A 22,268-nucleotide genomic window follows, 5' to 3' on the forward strand; every position below is an offset into this window, starting at 1 on the left:
TATTTCTCGTTTTTGGGTCTTAAACGTTCAGTTTTCTATATTGGGTTATGGAAAATATATTTCACAGCAAATTAGATGGTACAATAATTCTCTACACTATACTTGCTTGTTTTGTCACATAAATTGAAATTAGGCTAACTATTAGAATTTTAGCAACCAGAAAATGGCAGAACGATTTCTGCATAGTGCATCTTTAAAACACCTGATTTAACTACTATAATATTGGTCTGAATTTGTGTGTCTATGTGCATGCATGCGTGGTGTGTTGAGTTTACGGGTCAGTGCGCTGCTTGCGAGGGTTGGCGTAGGCAAGGTCCTGACACTGCTCCACTGTGACGATCAGCTCCTCTGCATTTCTGTACCTTAGCGAGAACTCCACTGCCCCCTGAACAGTCACACTCCCAAAATCCCCCGCCTCACTGTACACACTCAGAAGACTGCCAGTGCGCTGACAAAAGAGGACAGGAGAGGGACATTTCAAAGCTACTCATTTGGAGACAAAGCATGTTCTTCAGGCGTCATTTTGGAAATGGAAGGATTACCAAACACAACCATATTAACCTCTACAGGATCCCAAAGCTTAAATTCTTGTTAATCTAACTGCACTGTCCAATTTACAGTAGCTATTACAGTGAAAGAATGCTATTGTTTGAGGGGAGTGCTCAGTTATGAACTTGAAAATGTATTAATAAACCAATTAGGCACATTTGGGCAGTCTTGATACAACATTTTTGGGGAAATGCAATGGTTCATTGGAACAGTCCAAAACTTTGCAGGTGCACTGCTGCCATCTAGTGGCCAAAATTGAAATTGCGCCTAACTTAGAACAGTACATTGTGAGCTTTTCTCTTGCATTTCAAGGATGAGGGTGGAAAAAATTCATGTTTTTTTCTTTGTGTTATCTTTTACCAGATCTAATATGTTAAATTCTCCTACATTCATTTCCACAAACTTCAAACTGTTTCCTTTCAAATGGTATCAAGTATATGCATTTAAAAAAAAGGGTTAAGCCTCACTTTCAGTATTTCGTTTATAACTTTCAGTATAACTTTTTGGGGAAAAGGTGGCCTAAATAAAGCAATCATTTTGGGGGGTTTTAAGTAATCATTGCAATAGTTTAAAACATGATGCAATTATGAACTGCAAAATCAAGAGCTGTGTCAAGTATTTTGAAAAGTCATACAGTATGATTGTATTTTTGCACAAATATCACCTTTGATGTTCAAAGAAAGATTAATAAAATAGACAAAGTATTAAAACAAATATTTCACGGGACAGCTAATATCTTGCTATTCAAGCCATATCTTCCAAAACGACTACAGTATGTTGTTGTAAATGGTAGATTTATGGTAACTGTCCATAAAATGGTCCTACCCCAGTGAGACCCAAAGCAATGGAGCCATAACCTCTTCTTGCAGAGAAGTCAGACCCATAGCTGGAGACAGAGCTGCAGTCATCATCTGAGTCCAGACCCTCATCCTGAAGAGGGTTAGAGTTCGAGTAAAAGTCAAGGAAGGCATATGAAAGCCATCAGCCGGTGTGTGCATGTATGTGGTAATATTTTTTCAAAAGTGCAACATTTCATGTATTTAGACAACTTAACTCACATGAATGAAAGGCATCAGTGTGTGTGCGTGCATGTTTTAAAGAGTTAAAACATCCATCTTTCTGGTTGTTTATATGTCAGTACTACTAAACTCCCACAAGTGAAAGCCATTATTCAGAATATGTACATAAATAGTTGAAGAATGCATTTATTCATCTGTTTTGTTGGAAATGTATTTTAACGTCTAACCTCCCAGGTGTCCATAGGTGTAACAACCACTGAAGGGGGTTCCTGAGACCTAGCTGGGTGCTCTAAGCCAGAGTGAGAGAAAAAAAACACAGACAAAAACAACCGTTTGTCATTTGGTGTGATATGCATGTTACCTCAATTGGCATGTGAACTTCCTTGATTGAAAACATACTACTGTATAGCGAATCTCTAAGTGCAAGGACATTCAGAGACTTGTCCCAAAGCCACTCCTGCGTTGTCTTGGCTGTGTGCTTAGGGTCGTTGACCTGTTGGAAGGTGAACCTTCACCCCAGTTTGAGGTCTGGAGCAGGTTTTCATCAAGGCCCTCAACTTCCAGACTCGTCTCAGTGCTGTTTGTTGCTACTTGGCTATCAGCCAAACTTTTCCATTTTTACTTTTAATACATTTACCAAAGTCTTCGTTTTTTTTCATTCAACTTTTTCACCCCGGACGCTTTATCTGGACATGGTTCTACAGGACCTCCATCAGCAGAAGCTAAGTAGTAACATTAACACTATGCCATCTAATTGCAGTCACTGTACTCATACTATACAGGAGAACTATCGCCTTGTGGTGAGGATAGGTGTGTTGCAAGCCCAGCTTCAGATGCAATCGTTAGGCAAGGACAATTTAAGCGTAGGAAAGGATGAAACAACGTGTGTGCCACCAGTAAGTACAGATAGTAGTATATCTCCCCCCCTCACAGTCTCCGCAGCCGGACAGTTTTCTCAAGGCTCCTGGAAAGAAATGTTGTTGGCATACTCAACAGGTGTCGCTCATTCAGCCGACAGAAACGTTCAACTGGTTCTCCCCATTAAGCAACGAGTATTAGACTTAAACATAATTATCCAGCGATCATACACTCACTGTCTACCAGGGGGCAGAGCTATCAAACATAAAACCTACTCTGAAGATGGTGCTGGCTAAGGCTAAAACTGGCGAGTGTAGAGAGTATAGGGATATTGTTTTACCACGTCGGCACCAACGATGTTAGGATGAAACAGCCAGAGGTCACCAGGCTCAACATAGCTTAAGTGTGTAATTCAGCTAGAAAGATGTGTCAGCATTGAGTAATTGTCTCTTAGGGGAAGTGATGAGCTCTACAGCTGACACTCACAACTCAATCGCTGGTTGAATACTGTTTTCTGCCCCTCCCTCTTTCTGGGACTCACCCATAAAAAGGACCAAGCCTGGCCTGCTGAGGAGTGACGGACTCCATCCTAGCTGGAGGGGTGCTCTCCTCTTATCTATGAACATAGACAGGGCTCTAACTCCTCTAGCTTCACAATGAGATAGGCAGCAGGCTGTTAGCCAGCCTGCAGCTTAGTGGAGTCTGCCACTAGCACAGTCAGTGTATTCAGCTCAGCTATCCCCATCGAGACCGTGTCTGTGCCTCAATCTAGGTTGAGCAAAACAAAACATGGCGGTGTTCGCCTTAGCAATCTCACTGGAATAAAGACCTCCATTCCTGTCATTATTGAAAGAGATCGCGATATCTTACATCTAAAAATAGGGTTACTTAATCAATTCCAATGCAGTCATAATCAATGAACTAATCACTGACCACAATCTTGATGTGATTGGCCTAACTGAAACATGGCTCAAGCCTGATGAATTTACTGTGTTAAGTGAGGCCTCTCCTCCTGGTTACACTAGTGACCATATCCCTGCGCATCCCGCAAAGGCGGAGGTAATACTGTATTTTCGTCTTTTGAGCTTCTAGTCGGCAGGTAGCCTAGTGGTTAGAGTGTTGAACTAGCAACCGAAAGGTTGCAACATTGAATCCCTGAGCTGACAAGGTGCAAGGCAGTTAACCCACTGTTCCTAGGCTGTGATTGAAAATAACAATTGTTTCTTAACTGACTTGCCTAGTTAAATAAAGGTTAAAAAAAATTGTCATAATCTATGCAGCCTATTCAATCACTTTTTATAGCTACTGTTTACAGGCCTCCTGTGCCGTATACAGCATTCCTCAGTGAGTTCCCTGAATTACTATTGGACCTTGAAATCATGGCAGATAATATTCACATTTTTGGTGACTTTAATATTTACATGAAAAAGACCACAGACCCATTTAAAAAGGCTTTCGGAGCCATCATCGACTTAATGCGTTTTGTCCAACATGTTTCCGGACCTACGCATTGCCACAGGGACCTAGTTTTGTCCCATGGAATAAATGTTGTGGATCTTAATTTTTTTCCTCATAATCCTGGACTATCGGACCACCATTTAATTCCGTTTGCAATCGCAACAAATAATCTGCTCAGACCCCAACCAAGGATCATCAAAAGCCGTGCTATAAATTCTTTAACAACCCAAAGATTCCTAGATGCCCTTCCAGACTCCCTCCACCTACCCAAGGAAGTCGGAGTACAAAAATCGGTTAACCTCCTAACTGAGGATCTTAATTTAACCTTGCGTAATACCCTAGATGCAGTCACATCCCTAGAAACATTTGTCACAAGACATTTGCTCCCTGGTGTACAGAAAATACCCGAGCCCTGAAGCAAGCTTCCTGAAAATTGGAACGGAAATGGCACTCCACCAAACTAGAAGTTTTCCGACTAGCTTGGAAAGACTGTACCGTGCAGTATCGAAGAGCCCTCACTGCTGCTCGATCATCCTATTTTTCCAACCTAATTGAGGAGAATAAGAACAAAATGTAGCATAAGAACTAAAAAGCAGCATTCAACAAGAGAGGATAGCTTTCACTTCAGCAGTGATACATTTATGAACTTCTTTGATGAAAAGATCATGATCATTAGAAAGCAAATTACGGACACCACTTTGAATCTGCGTATTTCTCCAAACCTCAGTTGTCCTGAGTCTACACAGAACTGCCAGGACCTAGGATCAATGGAGACACTCAACATTTTCGATCCTGTCTCGCTTGACACATTCATGAAAATAGTCATGGCCTCTAAACCTTCAAGCTGTATACTGGATCCTATTCTAACTAAACTACTGAAAGAGCTACTGCCTGTGCTTGGCCCACCTATGTTGAACATAATAAATGGCTCCCTATCCTCCGGATGTGTACCAAACTCACTAAAAGTGGCAGTAATAAAGCCTCTCTTGAAAAAGCCAAACCTTGACCCAGAAAATTAAAAAAAAACTATTGGCCTATATTGAATCTCTCATTCCTCTAAAAAATTGTTGGAAAAGCTGTTACGCGGAAACTCACTGCCTTCATGAAGACAAATAATGCATACGAAATGCTTCAGTCTGGTTTTAGAGCCCATCATAGCACTGGGAAACCAAAGTCTTTGGGTTCCGGGGGGAGTATGGTTGCAAAGCTGAAACTTAAAGGAATTGACGGAAGGGCACCACCAGGAGTGGAGCCTGCGGCTTAATTTGACTCAACACGGGAAACCTCACCCGGCCCGGACACGGAAAGGATTGACAGATTTAGATCTTATCTGTCTCTGTGGATGGTTTGTCCTCTGTCAAATCAATTTGTTTGTTTCGGCATCCCTCAAGGTTCCGTTTTAGTACCACTATTGTTTTCACTATATATTCTACCTCTCGGTGATGTCATTCGGAAACACAATGTCAACTAACACTGCTATGCAGATGACATACAGCTGTACGTTTCGATGAAACATGGTGATGCCCCAAAATTGCGCTCCCTGGAAGCCTGTGTTTCAGACATAAGGAAGTGGACGGCGGCAAATGTTTTACTTTTAAACTCTGAAAAAACAGAGATGCTAGTTCTAGGTTCCAATAAACAAAGAGATCTGCTGTTGGATCTGACAACTAATCTTGATGGTTGTACAGTCATCTCAAATAAAACTGTGCAGGACTTCAGTGTTACTCTGGACTCTGATCTCTCCTTTGATGAACAAATCAATAATATTTCAAGGATAGCTTTTTTCCATCTTTGTGACATTGCAAAAATCATTAACTTTTTGTTCAGAAATTATGCAGAAAAGCTAATCCATGTTTTTGTCACTTCTAGATTAGACTACTGCAATGCTCTACTCTCCGGCTACCGGATAAAGCACTAAATAAACTTCAGTTGGCGCTAAACACGGCTGCTAGAATCCTGACTAGAACCAAAACATTTGATCATATTACTCCAGTGCTAGCCTCTCTTCATTGGCTTCCTGTTAAGGCTAGGGCTGATTTCAAGATTTTACTGCTAACCTACAAAGCATTACATGGGTTTTCTCCTACCTATCTCTCTGATTTGGTCCTGCCATACATACCTACGGTCACAAGACGCAGGCCTCCTTATTGTCCTTAGAATTTATACAGCTGGAGGCAGGGCTTTCTCCAATAGAGCTCCATTTTTATGGAATGATCTGCCTATCCATGTGAGAGATGCAGACTCGGTCTCAATCTTTAAGTCTTTACTGAAGACTCATCTCTTCTGTAGGTCCTATGATTGAGTGTAGTCTGGCCCAGGGGTGCAAAGGTGAACAGCAAGTCACTGGAGCGACAAACTGCCCTTGCCGTCACTGCCTGGCCGGCTCCCCTTTCTCCACTGGGATTCTTTGCCTCTGAAACTATTACGGGGGCTGAGTGACTGGCTTACTAGTGCTCTTCCATGCCGTCCCTAGGAGGGGTGCATCACTTAGTGGGTTGAGTCACAGACGTGATCATCCTGTCTGGTTTTGCGCCACCCGGGCTCGTGCGGTGGAGGAGAACTTTGTGGGGTATACTCAGCCTTGTCTTCCTGTTCGGGCGGTGCTCGGCGGTCGTCGTCACCGGCCTACTAGCTGCCACCGATCCCTTCTCCCTTTTCTGTTGGTTTTGTCTTATTGGTTACACCTGTTTCTTGTTTAGGTTTTAGTTGGGCTATTTAAGCCGGTGATGCCCACCGGTTTTTGTGCGGGCTTATCTCCTCTGTTCGTGTTTGTGGTTGTGCGTTTTCTTGTTTTTCTCCGGACTGGTTGGGTCCTGTTTTTGGGTCGGTCTTTGTTATGCGCCTGGTGTTTTGGCGTGACCGTTTTCCTGCGCCGGAATAAAAAACAATTGTCCTTTACCCTCTGTTCCATGCGCCTGACTCCGCACCCACTACTCATAGAAGTGCGTTACAAAACGGGATAAATCTGCAGTTACAAGGAAGACGGAAACAGTTGTTGACATGGTGGAGAAATTTGAGGCTTTTACTAGGAAGCTTGAGTTGTTCGATTTGGACTTGTCATCTGGAAGGCTACTGCACTTCAGCACACTGAAGAAACGACAGGCTGAGGGACCAGGCTGCAGCATTGTCACAGTGGTGATGGAAGATTTCATCAAGCATGGACAACTTCTCCACCAGATTTGAAGACTACAGCATGCCCAAGGATATCATTGCGTTTGTACGTTATCCTCTCACAGTCCGCCCAGGTGGAGAATTTTTCTCCCTTGCTAAGAAAACAATACCTTCGCTGGATGAGGCTACAATTCAAACTGAGCTGATTGAATTCCAGTCATCGAGCCAAATCAGGGATGCGCTCAGGAGTGCCGAGTCCCTGTGTGTGTTGTGGGTGGCATGCTCAGAGGATTACAGCACAATAAGGAAACTTGCTTTTTATAGGCTAACAATGTTTGGATCGACTTAAACCTGCGAGTCCTCATTTTCCTCTATGAGCGCAATATAGACTCACGACAGGAACCTGCTTTCACATAAGTCAATCAAGGACTGCCTGCACATCAGAATCACATCCATCCATCAGACCAAACATCTACAAGATTGTGTCCAAGGGGAATGCAACTTTTCTCATTGAATAAGTAACTTAGTGGCCTATGACTGTATTTAGTAAATACTAATATTATTGTGAGTGCTTATCCAGGGATATTTAAATGTCAAGCTGACAGTATGTTCTGTTTGTTCTGTCGTTAGAGAGCTGGCTATCCCGACACAGACAGCCTTTTTTTCTTTAAATTATTGTTTTATGTAGGATGCTACTTTCTTGACGAGTTGCAATTGTAAGTAGGCCTAATAAAAAAAATCATACTTATTTTAGGCAGTTAAGCCTCATAGCCTACCTCAGCCAGTTAAGTTATTTTATATAGGTCTAGGCTCCAAGGAAATAGACTCAAATTAAGCCCTATTGTTGTTTTTAAAGTCAAATTAAAATGAAGCTTATTGATTATTGAATTGCTCGACTGGTGTAGGTTTTCTCCATCTGTTGCTGTGCAACACTTGCATAACAAGTAAGCTAGATTTTCCTGCACCAGGCACTGTTCACCTCCTATTGATTGCACTGCGGTTGCAGCTTTACATTTCAGCAGCACAAAATGATCCGCTGCCTGCTTTGTTAGTTGACTGTCTACTGCATTCTCTCTCATCATGAATGAAGTTAAAGTCTAACTTTTTTATTATTTAGGTACGGTGACTTCCTTCTTGGGACATTGCATTTGGGAGTATTTTTAATTTCATTAGATTTTTTATGAAAATAATTTTCATAATTATTTTGGGGGGACAAATAATATTGCCGCCAGTTGTTTTCTACAATTTAAATTGAACCTTTATTTAACTAGGCAAGTCAGTTAAGAACAAATTCTTATTTACAATGATGGCCTACCCCTGCAAAACCCAGATGACGCTGGGCCAATTGTGCGCAGCGCCACGACCAATATGACCAATATATATATTTATTTTTGTCAGAACATTAACCATGTGTGTAGGTAGATGTGGAGAGGTTGATACAAATGATTTGTTGTAAGTTGGGGGGGGGGGGGGGGGGTTCACACCTACAGTAGCCGAGCTATTAGACTATCCTTTTGTAAAGGTTGAAGAGTCTATTGTCCTGCTAATAGCCCATCCTAGAAACGTTGTTTGCAGAATTCACAACCTGCTACGCTTGTGAAAAACAAAAAGCCTCCAGCTGTCCATCACTACTGTAAATAAAAACACAGAATATCTAAGGGGCTTTTATATAATTATAATGCAGGGTTAATAATAATCATTTTTCCCCCTTCCACTTGTTGAAAGTTCCAATTGATAACGTTTTTTTTAATCAATTAATATATTTGAGTTTAACCACAATATTTGTTGTATTATTTTTCTGGTGGATTAAACAAAATAACAATATTTTGGAGATTATTTCGTTTTCAAATAACCGAAAGTGAGCGATTTAATCGGAATAAAGGGAAAAAGGCTATTCTTGAACATGGGGTGAGACATTCTTACTAAATTGCAAATAAAGCCAGTTTGTTATTTAGAAAAATGTATTTTTGTTTTTAGAGGGAGAGAAACCAAAAGCCCACCGTGCCTATTTTTTGGACAAGGACATCCCGGCCGGCCAAACCCTCCCCTAACATGGACAACGCTGGGCAAATTGTACGTCGCCTCATGGGTCTCCCGGTCACGGCCAGCACGGGTATAGAACCAGCATCTGTAGCAACGCAGTTTGCACTACGATGCAGTGTCTTAGACCGCTGAGCCACTTGGGAGGCCCCATCCACAAAGTTTTTCATGCTGATCAATTACATTGCACAAAGTATCAAAATACTACTTAAACAGAGAAATTCAAATACATTACTAGGAGATATGCTGGACCCTATGTCAGAGAGGTGTTTTTGGGACCACGTCGTGTCTATTGTCCTGCTAATAGCCCTTGTGAAAAACAAGTGTTCGAAAACATTTTCCCCCTTCCATTCATTTTGTATTTTTATCAAGGAATCCTGTACAGTATATGCTTAATCTGACATTTCGCAGGTGCATGAATTTTGGAGTTAAAAATCTCTTCCCAACAATTTAGTTAAGTGATAAGTACCATTGCCATTCCAAATAAAATGTAATATTTTTTGCTCAAATAATTTAAACAGGTCATTCTCCGCCTGAATCTCCGCCAATGACGTGACTCTCCGCCAATAATTACATTTAGAGGATTGGAGGATTCTAAATGTCAGCCTTTAAATGCTTTATTATCCAAATGTTTAAAGTGCGTGTGGGAGACGAAGAGAATGCATTTGTCTGTTAGGGCTTTCAGGAGGAACAGAAAATTGCATGTCAATTCCATGCCATGGAATCACTTCCCAACTATTTTGTAATCTATATGTCTCTCCACCAATAATTAAATTTAAAGGATTGGAGGATTCTAAATGAATATCTAAGGGGCATTTTTTGTTAGGGCAAATCTGGTCTGTGAGTATATCCAATAATAATAATAATCGCTTTGTAAATAAGGATGCATTATGAAAGGATAATGACATCCGCAAGAGACGGTGGGAATATTGCTCATTTTAGAGACTATAATACTGTACCCATGGCATCCAGGTCAGGATAACCACAAAGAACTAACTGGAATATAATTGAACATTTTCGTTTCTCTTACAATAACCTTCTTCATCCTCATCATTCAGTTCATTGAAATTCAATTTTGAAGTTGTGCACAATTATCCGTTTCTATTTGGTTTATATTGCTCATTCATTGTCAGACACAGTATCGCCTTGGGACCCAAAAGCATAACCAGTGCTCTACCTCCCCCTTGTGGTGGTCTGGAGCAATGACACAGTCATGCGGGGTAACGTTCTAAACCACAAATTCCCCGTGGCATAATCTCAAAACTTTTAATTGAGGAACCACTGTAGAAAATAAAGGAAAATCCTTGAATGAGTAGGTGTGTCCAAACTTTTGACTGGGACTGTATGTATATATATATATTTATAAGTCAAAGGTGTGTCATGATATTCCTCAAATGTCATAGCTTGAAGCTGTGTTGCAAACGAGGAAACACTGTAAAGTACTTTCATTCTGAACCTCTTTTCTAACAACAGCAAGCACAAACACGGTTATGAAGGCAAAAGATTTGAAATCACGAGATCAGGATGGAATTTTATCATGTTAGTTCGGCTAACGAAAGCATCGCAACATGTTGTGGCATGTGAAACTGAAAAATAATAGAGAGCTCCACACCAAAGTTTAAACTGCAAAATAGAGGGACCTCTTACCTTCAGTGTCATCTGTCACTGGGGATTCTGAGGAATTGACCACTAGTGTGGGAATGAGACATTTTCCAGTCTTCTGATTCACTTTTTGAAAGTCTCCATCTGGAGACAGCTTGGACTTCAAAGTATTCCTTTCCTTAAATACATCTGCCTCCTCTCCATCTAAAGTAACACATGTCTGCCCATCCACTGCTCTGCTTAGAGATTCAATAGACTTCTTTACATCCATCTGTCCGTGTTTCCTCTCTTCATGAAAATCTCTTGGAGAAACCCTATGGTCCATCTTTGTTACATGTTTCATGACACCACCAATTGCAGTCTCTGAGAGAGAATCGTTTCTAAACGTGGACACTTCCTTCTCTTCGTCTTCCTTTGATGTATGCAGATGGCTAGAAATGACGACTTCACCTAGAAAATGAACAGCAAATGGTAGAGACTCTTCTGAACAAACTAGGTCCTTTTTGGGTCTGGCCTCTTTGAAGATAGATGATTCATCAACAGGAACATGTTTGTCTATGGTGAGTATGTCCTGTGGTCCTTCGGGGAGCAAGTACTGAGGTTTCTCTATACATTTGAAGGACTCAATGGTAGGCAACGGGTCATTTCTCTGGAGAGAGAATGCATCCTCAAGTGATGGCATTTCACTGTGGCTTTGGTCTGTTTGAAGTTCTTGGCTCTCTGTTGAAACATCTTGGTTTAGCCTAACATATTCCAGCCCCAGCATATCATCATATTCAAGCTGACATTTCTCCTTCTCATACTTGACCTCGGAAGATTGCATGCTATGAGGCCCCTCATGTTCTGGAACTTCATCATCAGGTCTCCTGTTGTTGAACTTATCTTCTGATTGGGTCAGAGTGTCACCACTAGGTGGAGTCCCTGTGGTATTTGTCTTTCCAAAGGTAAAGTTGACCTCTTTTGGCTTTGGCCTTATGTGGCTGCTCTGTGCCCAGATCTCAAAAGACGGAGTAGTGAGAGACTCATGCCCTGAATGCTCAACATCAAAACCAATGGTGCTATCCTCTGACCTATTATGTGTGTCAACCCTAGGCAATATCACTATTGTTTTAGTTGCTCCTATGGCCATCTCTATGTCTTTTGGCTCGGCCTCTATGACGCTACTTTTCAACTCTGGTTGTGTCCATACATAGGGGTCTACATACATTACAGAGCTGTTCTTCTCTGGATCACCCTTTATTTCAGGGGGAAACACCAGCTTTCTGCTAGACTTCAGATTCACAATAGTGTCCAGGGATTTGGTTGATGGTTTGGTTTGAGGGTCGGGACTAGATACGTTGATAGGACCGAGCTGAGACTCAAGAACGGCATTGGCAATATAAGCAGATTCTGTCTTGTTTTCTTGTCCAGGTTTCCTGTCTGGTGGTTGGTGGACAGTGTCAGTTGTGCTAGAGTATGGCATCTCTTGATTTTGAGATGTAAATGGGTTGGTACATTTTTCCTCACTAGCAGGCCCCTCATGAGACCTGTAGAGTGGATGTTTCCATTCAGGAACATCAACAGCGGTGTTGTCTGTAATAAAGGAAAAGTTCAGCTTTAGTTTACGGTTGGCCTGCCGGGATCCTTCCACAGCTGCTAAATATTTCATACTCACCAGTATCCACAGTGCTTTCCTCATTGCTAAGTTCCTGGTTAGCCTGAGGATCACAATTGTGTTATTATGTATCAACTCTTTGATTAAAGTGAAAGAAAGTTTTGTCTCAAATAATAATGCAATAAAACAAACCTTTTCACGAAAAGATGGGTTGAGGAAACTTGTGTCTGGTTTCTGGCTATGAGTGGAAAAGAAAGATTGCAAGTAGTTGTACTCAAACAATAAGAATATAAGTACTTAATGTGCATATGCAGTACTTCAAATGTCAGTGCAAGAATGAAAGGTGTAGAACTCTTTAAAAAAAATTGTATCTTTGGCAAAATTAAAATGTTTGAATGACAAATAGGTATTTCTTGAATATCAATTTTCAAAGCTTCATGCAATTGTTGATAAGCCAAGTGATTTAATTAGTGAGTTGCATGCGTAGATACAGTAATAGAGTTGTACTACTATTACTATTATACAGTAATTCCTTGCTTTCTAAGCTAAAACGAATCATTGAGTAAAATAAATCTAATGGCCATCCGAGCTATTTGCGTTGACACCCCCCCTCTTGTTTTTACAACGCTGCTACTCGCTATTATCTATGCATAGTCCCTTTACCCCTACCTACATGTACAATTTACCTCGACTAGCCTGTACCCCCCCCCCCCCCCGCACATTTACTCGGAACCGGTACCCCCTGTATATAGCCTCATTATTGTTATTTTATTATGTCACTTTTTTTTTTTTTTACTTTAGTTTATTTAATAAATATTTTCTTAACTCTATCTTCTTAAAACTGCTGTTGGTTTAAGGGCTTGTAAGTAAGGATTTCACAGTAAGGTCTACACCTGTTGTATTCGGCGCATGTGACAAATATAATTTGATTTGATTTGAAAACACCTTGCAGTAACAGTAAAAGTTATTCTCTGGCATAGAAAAACCAAGCCATGAAGCATAATTATGTAATACCAGCACAGAAGTCTTCTGAAGCTTTTATTGCCAGAAGTTTGCTCTTGTAACACATGTATCTTCTATTAGGAGACAGCAATTCACTGTTCAATGCTTAAGCCTCTGCAATGTGTATGTTTGTATTCCCCGTGTGACCAGAAATCTTGATATTGTAGGCTACTCTTAGAATAAACTTACATCTCAGAAGTCTTGGTTTGAGGGTCCTTATTCTCCTTTTCTCCTTCTTTGTTTTCTGTTTGTCCGACATCGCTGAAAGTACTAGTCCTAAAGGCTAAGAAGCAGACAATGATCACTCAGATTATTTATCTTCGGTCAGCCCATCCCTCTGTATGAATAATGTAACTACAGTCTTTATCCTTCTCTCTGAGGAGTGACAGTGGGAGATGACTGAAAAAGTGGTTAAAGTCAGAATATGGAAAATATGAATTATTCTTTCATTGATTGAGAGTGTAATTATTTAACTGATTCATGGTAATCAGTACAAAATCTATACCTGTTGTCTTCTTTCTCCTCATTGAAGACCTGAGAACTTCTGTTACGTCTGACTGTCGTCCATAGCGATGAGTCCGGAGCTCTTCAAACCACTCCCCGGTCATAATTTTGAGCTTTTTAGGGTCAGGAATGGAGATTTGCAGACGACTGCCACCAATAGACAATAAAGCAGATGGAAAAGTAGTAAATTAAAAGCCTGATTATTTTAGTAAATATTCCAACAAAAATGTTGGTCTCTATTAACATGAATCTACTGCATTGTAAATCTTCTCAAAGGTGTAGATGTTCAAATCAGCTCTTAAATTTGGGCTGAAGGGCTAAATATAACAGATGAACAGTAATTTCAAGTAATCTATACTGAACAAAAATATAAACACAACATGCAACAATTTCAACAATTTTACTGAGTTACAGTTCATATAAGGAAATCAGTCAATTGAAATCAATTCTTTAGGACCTAATCTACGGATTTCACATGCCTGGGCATGGGCGCAGCAATGGCTCCCCACTGGGGAGCCAGGCTCAGCCAATCAGAGTGTGTTTTTCACCACAAAAGGGCTTTATTACAGACAGAAATACTCCTCAGTTTCATCAGCTGTCCGGGTGGCTAGTCTCAGATGAAGAAACTGGATGTGGGAGTCCTGGGCTGGTGTGGTTACACGTGGTCTGCGGTTGTGAGGCCTGTTGGACGTTCTGCCAAATGATCTAAAACGACGTTGGAGGCTTATGGTAGAGAAACTAACATTACATTATCTGGCATCAACTCTGGTTGACATTCCTGCAGTCAGCATTGCTATTTGCATGCTCACTCAAAACTTGAGACATCTGTGGCATTGTGTTGTGTGACAAAACTGGCCTTTTATTGTCCTCAGCACAAGGTGCACCTGTGTAATGATCGTGCTGTTTAATCAGCTTCTTGATATGCCACACCTGTCAGGTGGATGGATTATCTTGGCAAAGGATAAGTGCTCAGTAAGAGGGAGGTAAACAAATGTGTGAGTATGGAACATTTCTGCGACCTAATTTCAGCTCATGAAACATGGGACCAACACTTTACATGTTGTGTTTTTATTTTTGTTAAATATAAATCCAAATATGTATTTAACTGCATTGAGATACACTACACAGTGCATTCGTAAATTATCCAGACCCCTTGACTTTTTCCACGTTTTGTTACGTTACAAATGTATTCTAAAATGTATTAAAAATCTATATAATTCTCATCAATCTACACACAATACCCCATAATGACAAAGCAAAAACAACAGCTTTTAAAAAGAAATTGCAAATAAAAAAGTTTTATAAACATAAATACATTATTTACATAAGGATTCAGACCCTTTGCTATGAAACTGAGCTCAGGTACATGCTGTTTCCATTGATCATCCTTTAGATGTTTCTGCAACTTGATTTGAGTCCACCTGTGGTAAATTCAATTGATTTAACATGATTTGGAAAGGCACACACCTGACTATATACAGTTGAAGTAGGAAGTTTACATACACCTTAGCCAAGTACATTTAAACTCAGATTTTCACAATTCCTGACATTTAATCCTAGTAAAAATTCCCTGTTTTAGGTCAGTTAGGATCACCACTTTATTTTAAGAATGTGAAATGTCAGAATAATAGCAGAGAGAACGATGTATTTCAGCTTTTATTTCTTTCATCACATTCCTAGTGGGTCAGAAGTTTACATACACTCAATTAGTATTTGGTAGCATTGCCTTTAAATTGTTTAACTTCGGTCAAACGTTCCGGGTAGCCTTATACAAGCTTCCCACAATAAGTTGGGTGAATTTTGATCCATTCCTCCTGACAGAGCTGATGTAACTGAGTCAGGTTTGTAGGCCTCCTTGCTCGCACACGGTTTTTCAGTTCTGCCCACAATTTTCTATGGGATTGAGGTCAGGGCTTTGTGATGGCTACTCCAATACCTTGACTTTGTTGTCCTTCAGCCATTTTGCCACAACTTTGGAAGTATGCTTGGGGTCAATGTTCATTTGGAAGACCCATTTGCAACCAAGCTTTAACTCCCTGACTGATGTCTTGAGAAGTTGCTTCAATATATCCACATACATTTCCTGCCTCATGATGCCATATAATTTGCGAAGTGCACCAGCCAAATCTGCTTCAACAAGTACTGAGTAAAGGGTCTGAATACTTATGTAAATGTGATATTTCAGTTATATTTTTTTATACATTTGCAAAAAAAAACAAATAAAAAATATTTTCGCTTTGTCATGACGGGGCATTGTGTGTAGATTGAGATGGGGGAAAAACTGTTTAATACATTTTAGAATAAGGATGTAAAGTAACAAAATGTGGAAAAAGTCAATGGGTCTGAATGCCTTCCGAATACACTGTGTATACAAAGGTATGTGGACACCACTTTAAATTAGTGCATTTGGCTAATGCAGCCACACCCATTGCTGACAGGTGTATAAAATCGAACACACAGCCATGCAATTTCCATAGACAAACATTGGCAGTAGAATGTCTCATACTGAAGAGCTCAGTGACTTTCAGCGTCCACCTTTCCAACAAGTCAATTGTAAATTGTAAATGCTGTTATTGTGAAGTGGAAACGTCTAGGAGCAACAACGGCTCAGCCACGAAGTGGTAGGCCACACAAGCTCACAGAATGGGACGGCCAAGTGCTGAAGCGCATAGCGCGTAAAAATTGTCTGTCCTCGGTTGCAACACTCACTGAAGAGAATTGGAATGGGAATTTCATTGTACTTCCTCAACTGACTGGAATTGAAATGGAATTGACCCCAACTCTGCAATGTAGCCTAGGCTGTATTTATATTTGAATGCATACTTCCTCTGGATGCAACACCAGCACCAGAACTGTTCGTCGGGAGCTTCATGACATGGGTTTCCATGGCCGAGCAGCCTAAGATCCCCATGCGCAATGCCAAGAGTCAGCTGTAGTGGTGTAAAGCTTACCGCCATTGGACTCTGGAGCACTGGAAACACGTTCTCTGGAGTGATGAATCACGCTTAACCCACTGGAAGTCCGACCGACTAATCTGGGTTTGGAGGATGCAAGGAGAACACTACCTGGTCTGGGGCTGTTTTTCATGGTTCGGGCTAGGCCCCTTAGTTCCAGTGAAGGGAAATCTTATAGCTACAGCATACAATGACGATTCTGTGCTTCCGACTTTGTGGAAACAGTTTAGCGAAGGCCCTTTCCTGCTTCAGCATGACAATGCCCCCGTGCACAAAGCGAGGTCCATACAGAAATGGTTTGTCGAGATACATTGGATGTGGAAGAACTTGACTGGCCTGCAGAGCCCTGACTTCAACCCCATCGAACACCTTTGGGATGAATTGGAATGCCGGACTGCGAGCCAGGCATAATCGCCGAACATCAGTGCCCGAGCACAACATTAACTATCATGAAATAGGGAATGTTCATTCTCAGCATGTATTCGAATCAAATCAAATCAAATGTTATTGTCACATACACATGGTTAGCAGATGTTAATGTGAGTGTAGCGAAAAGCTTGTGCTTCTACTTCCGACAATGCAGTAATAACCAAAGAGTAATCTAACCTAACAATTTCACAACAGCTACCTTATACACACAAGTGTAAAGGGATGAAGAATATGTACATAAAGATATGTGAATGAGGGATAGTACAGAATGGCATAGGCAAGATGCAGTAGATGGTATCGAGTACAGTATATACATATGAGATGAGTAATGTAGGGTATGTAAACATTATATTAAGTGGCATTGTTTAAAGTGGCTAGTGATACAACAATAGCGACCCAACAATATCAAGACATTTATTGCCACCAAGGCCATAAATGAATTACCGTATGCGTCCAGTCTCTCGCTTCCTGAGGTTGTCATCTCGCTGAAGCACCTGCCGGATTGCCAATTCCTCATCTGTGGACAGATGACTCAGGTCCAGAAACTCCAATAAATCCTTTGGGGACTTCATCATGACATGAAGTTTATGTCCGTTTAAAACTTTTTTTTTAAAGCAGTAATTCCAAAAGAGTCCCAAAGATACAAATGAGGAGAAAAAGGAGTTTTGTTTTCAGTCTTCACACACCTGTGAATGTAAATAAAAAAAGGTGCCAAACCGGTTAATCTACTTTGAGGAAAGAGGAAAAACACATTGACCGATGAAAGGTGAAAGTATGGCATATATTCTTTACATGTCCCAAAAAATTATCTAAATTTAAAACAGCTAATCTTATGAGTGGACATGCAGCCACTGAGTTCCAACACATATACCAAAGTGTTTGGCCCGAACTGGCAATGAATGATGTAATAATGTAAACAGTGAAAGGTCCTTTGTCAATAAGAGTGCTGTTAATGATTTGCAGTGCAACGCCATTGTCCAGGGGGAAAATGCTGTGGGGTGGGCACTATGGGCACAGACGTTTTGTCAATAATGTCAAGATTTTAGAATCTAAGGAGAAGTAGGAAATGAATTACTTAATCCAGTCTGTTTCCCAGCGTAATGAAAGCTATGGGCAACTTTGTATCAAGGCTTCACTAATGAACTATTTCAGCAACCTTCTCCATTAACACTGAGAAGGGTTTAACCTTGTTGCAGAGTGAACACCCTTACCTAATGCTTGGGTAAATCATTGTCATTGCTTTATGAAAACCCAACCTCAAGGCATAATGGAATTGTTTACAGACAGACACATTCTTGTGGAAACAGGCACGTCATGTGTTCTGACACACCCTATCAAACTGAAACTTGCTATATTGACTTTCTCTAAGGAGGGACAATTTATTTATTTATGATCATCCCATAGTGTATACACTGAGTATACAAGACATTAGGAACACCTGTTCTTCCACGCCATAGACTGACCAGGTGAATCTAGGTGAACGCTATAATCCCTTATTGATGTCACCTGTTAAATCCATTTCAATCAGTGTAGATAAAGGGGAGGAAACAGGTCAGAAAATGATTTTTAAGCCTTGAGACAATTGAGACATGGATCATGTAGGTGTGCCATTCAGAGGGTGACAAAAGATTTCAGTGCCTTTTCAAAAATGGCAAAGCTGCAGCTTTTTTTAATGCACAACAGTTTCCCGTGTGTATCAAGAATGGTCCTTTCGACACCTTGTAGTCCATGGTCTGACGAATTGAGGCGGTTCTGAGGGCAAAGCGGGGTGCAACTCAATATAAACGTGTTCTGAATGTTTTGTAAACTCAGTGTATTTATAGGCTTAGATAGTTTCAAGACAATAAATGGTATTTTCTTTTCTTATTTCCTTGTCTATCAATTAGCTTTTGAAAATACAGTATCTGTGCAGGTATGACATATAGAAGATATGATACCTGTATGTACAGTTGAAGTCGGAAGTTTACATACACCTAAGCAAAATGCATTTAGACTCAGTTTTTCACAATTCCTGACATTTAATCCTAGTAAAAATTCCCTGTTTTAGGTCAGGTAGGATCACCAATTTATTTGAAGAAGTGAAATGTCAGAATAATAGTAGCGAGAATGATGTATTTCAGCATTTATTTCTTTCATCACATTCCCAGTGGGTCAGAAGTTTACATACACTCAATTAGTATTTGGTAGCATTGCCTTAAATTGTTTAACTTGGGTCAAACATTTCAGGTAGCCTTCCACAAGCTTCCCACAATAAGTAGGGGGAATTTTGGCCCATTCCTCCTGACAGAGCTGGTGTAACTGAGTCAGGTTTGTAGGCCTCCTTGCTCGCACACGCTTTTTCAGATCTTCCCACAAATTTTCTATAGGATTGAGGTCAGGGCTTTGTGATGGCCACTCCAATACCTTGACTTTGTTGTACTTAAGCCATTTTGCCACAACTTTGGAAGTATGCTTGGGGTCATTGTTCATTTGGAAGACCCATTTGCAACCAAGCTTTAACTTCCTGACTGATGTCTTGAGAAGTTGCTTCAATATATCCACATCATTTTCCTTCCTCATGATGCCATATATTTTGCGAAGTGCACCAGTCCCTCCTGCAGCAAAGTACCCCCAAAACATGAAGCTGCCACCCCGTGCTTCACGGTTGGGATGGTGTTCTTCGGCTTGCAAGCATCCCCCTTTTTCCTCCAAACATAATGATGGTCATTATGGCCAAGCAGTTCTATTTTATTTCATCAGACCAGAGTACATTTCTCCAAAATGTACGATCTTTGTTCCCATGTGCAGTTGCAAACCGTAGTCTGGCTTTTTTTATGGCGGTTTTGGAGCAGTGGCTTCTTCCTTGCTGAGTGGCCTTACAGGTTATGTCGATATCGGACTCATTTTACTGTGGATATAGATACTTTTGTGCTCGTTTCCTCCAGCATCTTCACAAGGTCCTTTGCTGTTGTTCATCTAGTACGTTCATCTCTAGGAGACAGAACGCGTCTCCTTCCTGAGCGGTATGACGGCTGCGTGGTCCCATGGTGTTTATACTTGCATACTATTGTTTGTACAGATGAACGTGGTACCTTCAGGTGTTTGGAAATTGCTCCCAAGGATGAATCAGACTTGCGGAGGTCTACAATTATTTTTCTGAGGTCTTGCCTGATTTCTTTAGATTTACCCATGATGTCAGGCAAAGAGGCACTGAGTTTGAAGGTAGGCCTTGAAACACATCCACAGGTACACCTCCAATTAACTCAAATGATATCAATTAGCTTGTCAGAAGCTTCTAAAGCCATGACGTAATTTTCTGTAATTTTCCAAGCTGTTTAAAGGCACAGTCAATTTAGTGTATGTAAACTTCTGACCCACTGGAATTGTGATACAGTGAATTATAAGTGAAATAATCTGTCTGTAAACAATTATCACAAAAATTATTTTGTGTCATGCACAAAGTAGATGTCCTAACCGACTTGCCAAAACTATAGTTTGTTAACAAGAAATTTGTGGAGTGGTTGAAAAACTAGTTAAGTGTATGTTAACTTCTGACTTCAACTGTATGTCTTGAAGGAGTTCCCACACATGCTGGCTACTTTTCCTTCACTCTGCGGTCCAACTCATCCCAAAACATCTTAATTGGGTTTTGGTTGGGTGATTGTGGAGGCCAGGTCATCTGATGCCGCACTCCATCACTCTCCTTCTTGTTTAAATAGCCCTTACACAGCCTGGAGGTGTGCTGGGTCATTGTTCTGACGAAAACCAAATTATAGTCCCACTAACCAGATGGGATGGCGTATCGCTGCAGAATGCTGTGGTAGCCATGCTGGTTAAGTGCGCCTTGAATTCTAAATAAATCACTGACAGTGTCACCAGCAAAGCACCCCCACACCATCACACCTCCTTCTCCATGCTTCACGGTGGGAACCACACATGCGGAGATCATCCTTTCACCTACTCTGCGTCTCACAAAGACACGGCGGTTGAAACCAAACATCTCAAATTTGGACTCATCCGACCAAAGGACAGATTTCCACCGTTCTAATGTCCATTGCTAGTGTTTCTTGGCCCAAGCAAGTCTCTTCCTCTTATTGGTGTCCTTTAGTAGTGGTTTCTTTGCAGTAATTCGACCATGAAGGCCTGATTCATGCAGTCTCCTCTGAACAGTTGATGTTGAGATGTGTCTGTTACATGAACTCTGAAGCATTTATGTTGGTTGCAATATCTGAGGCTGGTAACTCTAGTGAACTTATCTGCAGCAGAGGTAACTCTGGGTCTTCCTTTCCTGTGGCGGTCCTCATGAGAGCCACTTTCATAGCGTTTGATGGTTTTTGTGACTGCACTTGAAGAAACTTTCAAAGTTCTTGAATTTTCCATATTGACTGAACTTCATGACTTAAAGTAATGATGGACTGTCATTTCTCTTTGCTTATTTGAGCTGTTCTTGCCATAATATGGACTTGGTCTTTTACCAAATAGGGCTATCATCTGTATACCACACCTACCTTGTCACAACACAACTGATTGGCTCAAGCGCATTAAGAAGGAAAGAAATTCCCCAAATTAACTTTTAACAAGGCACACCTGTTAATTGAAATGCATTCCAGGTGACTACCTGATGAAGCTGGTTACGGAATGCCAAGAGTTTGCAAAGCTGCCATCAAGGCAAAGGGTGGCTACTTTGAAGAATCTCAAATATAAAATATATTTTGATTTGTTTAACACTTTTTGTTACTTTTTTGTTACTACGTGATTCCATACAGTATGTGTTATTTCATAGTTTTGATGTCTTCATTATTATTCTAAAATGTAGAAAATAGTAAAAATAAAGAAAAACCCTGGTATTAGTCGGTGTGTCCAAACTGTTGACTGGTACTGTATGTGGTACTACACATTTGCCTCTTAAAGATAGCGGAACACTTTTTGTTGCTATAAGGCTCAGTAAATTGTTAAATCCGTCAAACGAGCTTTGTTAACTTCTTCTTAATAGGGGGCGCTGTTTTCACTTTGGGAAAAAATCGTGCCCAAATTAAACGGCCTCGTACTCTGTTCTAGATCATACAATATGCATATTATTATTACTATTGGATAGAAAGCACTCTGAAGTTTCTAAAACTGTTTGAATTATATCTGTGAGTAAAACAGAACTCATTTGGCAGCAAACTT

The 22,268-nt window shown here is 40.6% G+C and overlaps 1 protein-coding gene across 1 annotated transcript in view; it reads right to left on the reverse strand.

Annotated features, from left to right (window-relative positions):
• si:ch211-266g18.6 (synaptotagmin-like protein 2) overlaps nucleotides 1-17,996 on the reverse strand; it is a 42,848-nt gene extending 24,852 nt beyond the window's left edge. The window contains exons 1-9 of the mRNA XM_038967397.1: nucleotides 17,565-17,996; nucleotides 13,739-13,884; nucleotides 13,423-13,516; nucleotides 12,424-12,469; nucleotides 12,292-12,334; nucleotides 10,683-12,209; nucleotides 1,796-1,857; nucleotides 1,375-1,479; nucleotides 276-448 (exon numbers count right to left, since the gene is read on the reverse strand). Coding sequence (XP_038823325.1) covers nucleotides 276-448; nucleotides 1,375-1,479; nucleotides 1,796-1,857; nucleotides 10,683-12,209; nucleotides 12,292-12,334; nucleotides 12,424-12,469; nucleotides 13,423-13,516; nucleotides 13,739-13,884; nucleotides 17,565-17,695 — 2,327 coding nt within the window. The 5' untranslated portion in view covers nucleotides 17,696-17,996. The remainder of the gene's footprint in view (nucleotides 1-275; nucleotides 449-1,374; nucleotides 1,480-1,795; nucleotides 1,858-10,682; nucleotides 12,210-12,291; nucleotides 12,335-12,423; nucleotides 12,470-13,422; nucleotides 13,517-13,738; nucleotides 13,885-17,564) is intronic.
• Between the last annotated feature and the right edge of the window lie 4,272 nt (nucleotides 17,997-22,268).

The sequence above is a fragment of the Salvelinus namaycush genome, chromosome 28 (assembly GCF_016432855.1).
Source record: "Salvelinus namaycush isolate Seneca chromosome 28, SaNama_1.0, whole genome shotgun sequence".
Taxonomy (NCBI): domain Eukaryota; kingdom Metazoa; phylum Chordata; class Actinopteri; order Salmoniformes; family Salmonidae; genus Salvelinus; species Salvelinus namaycush.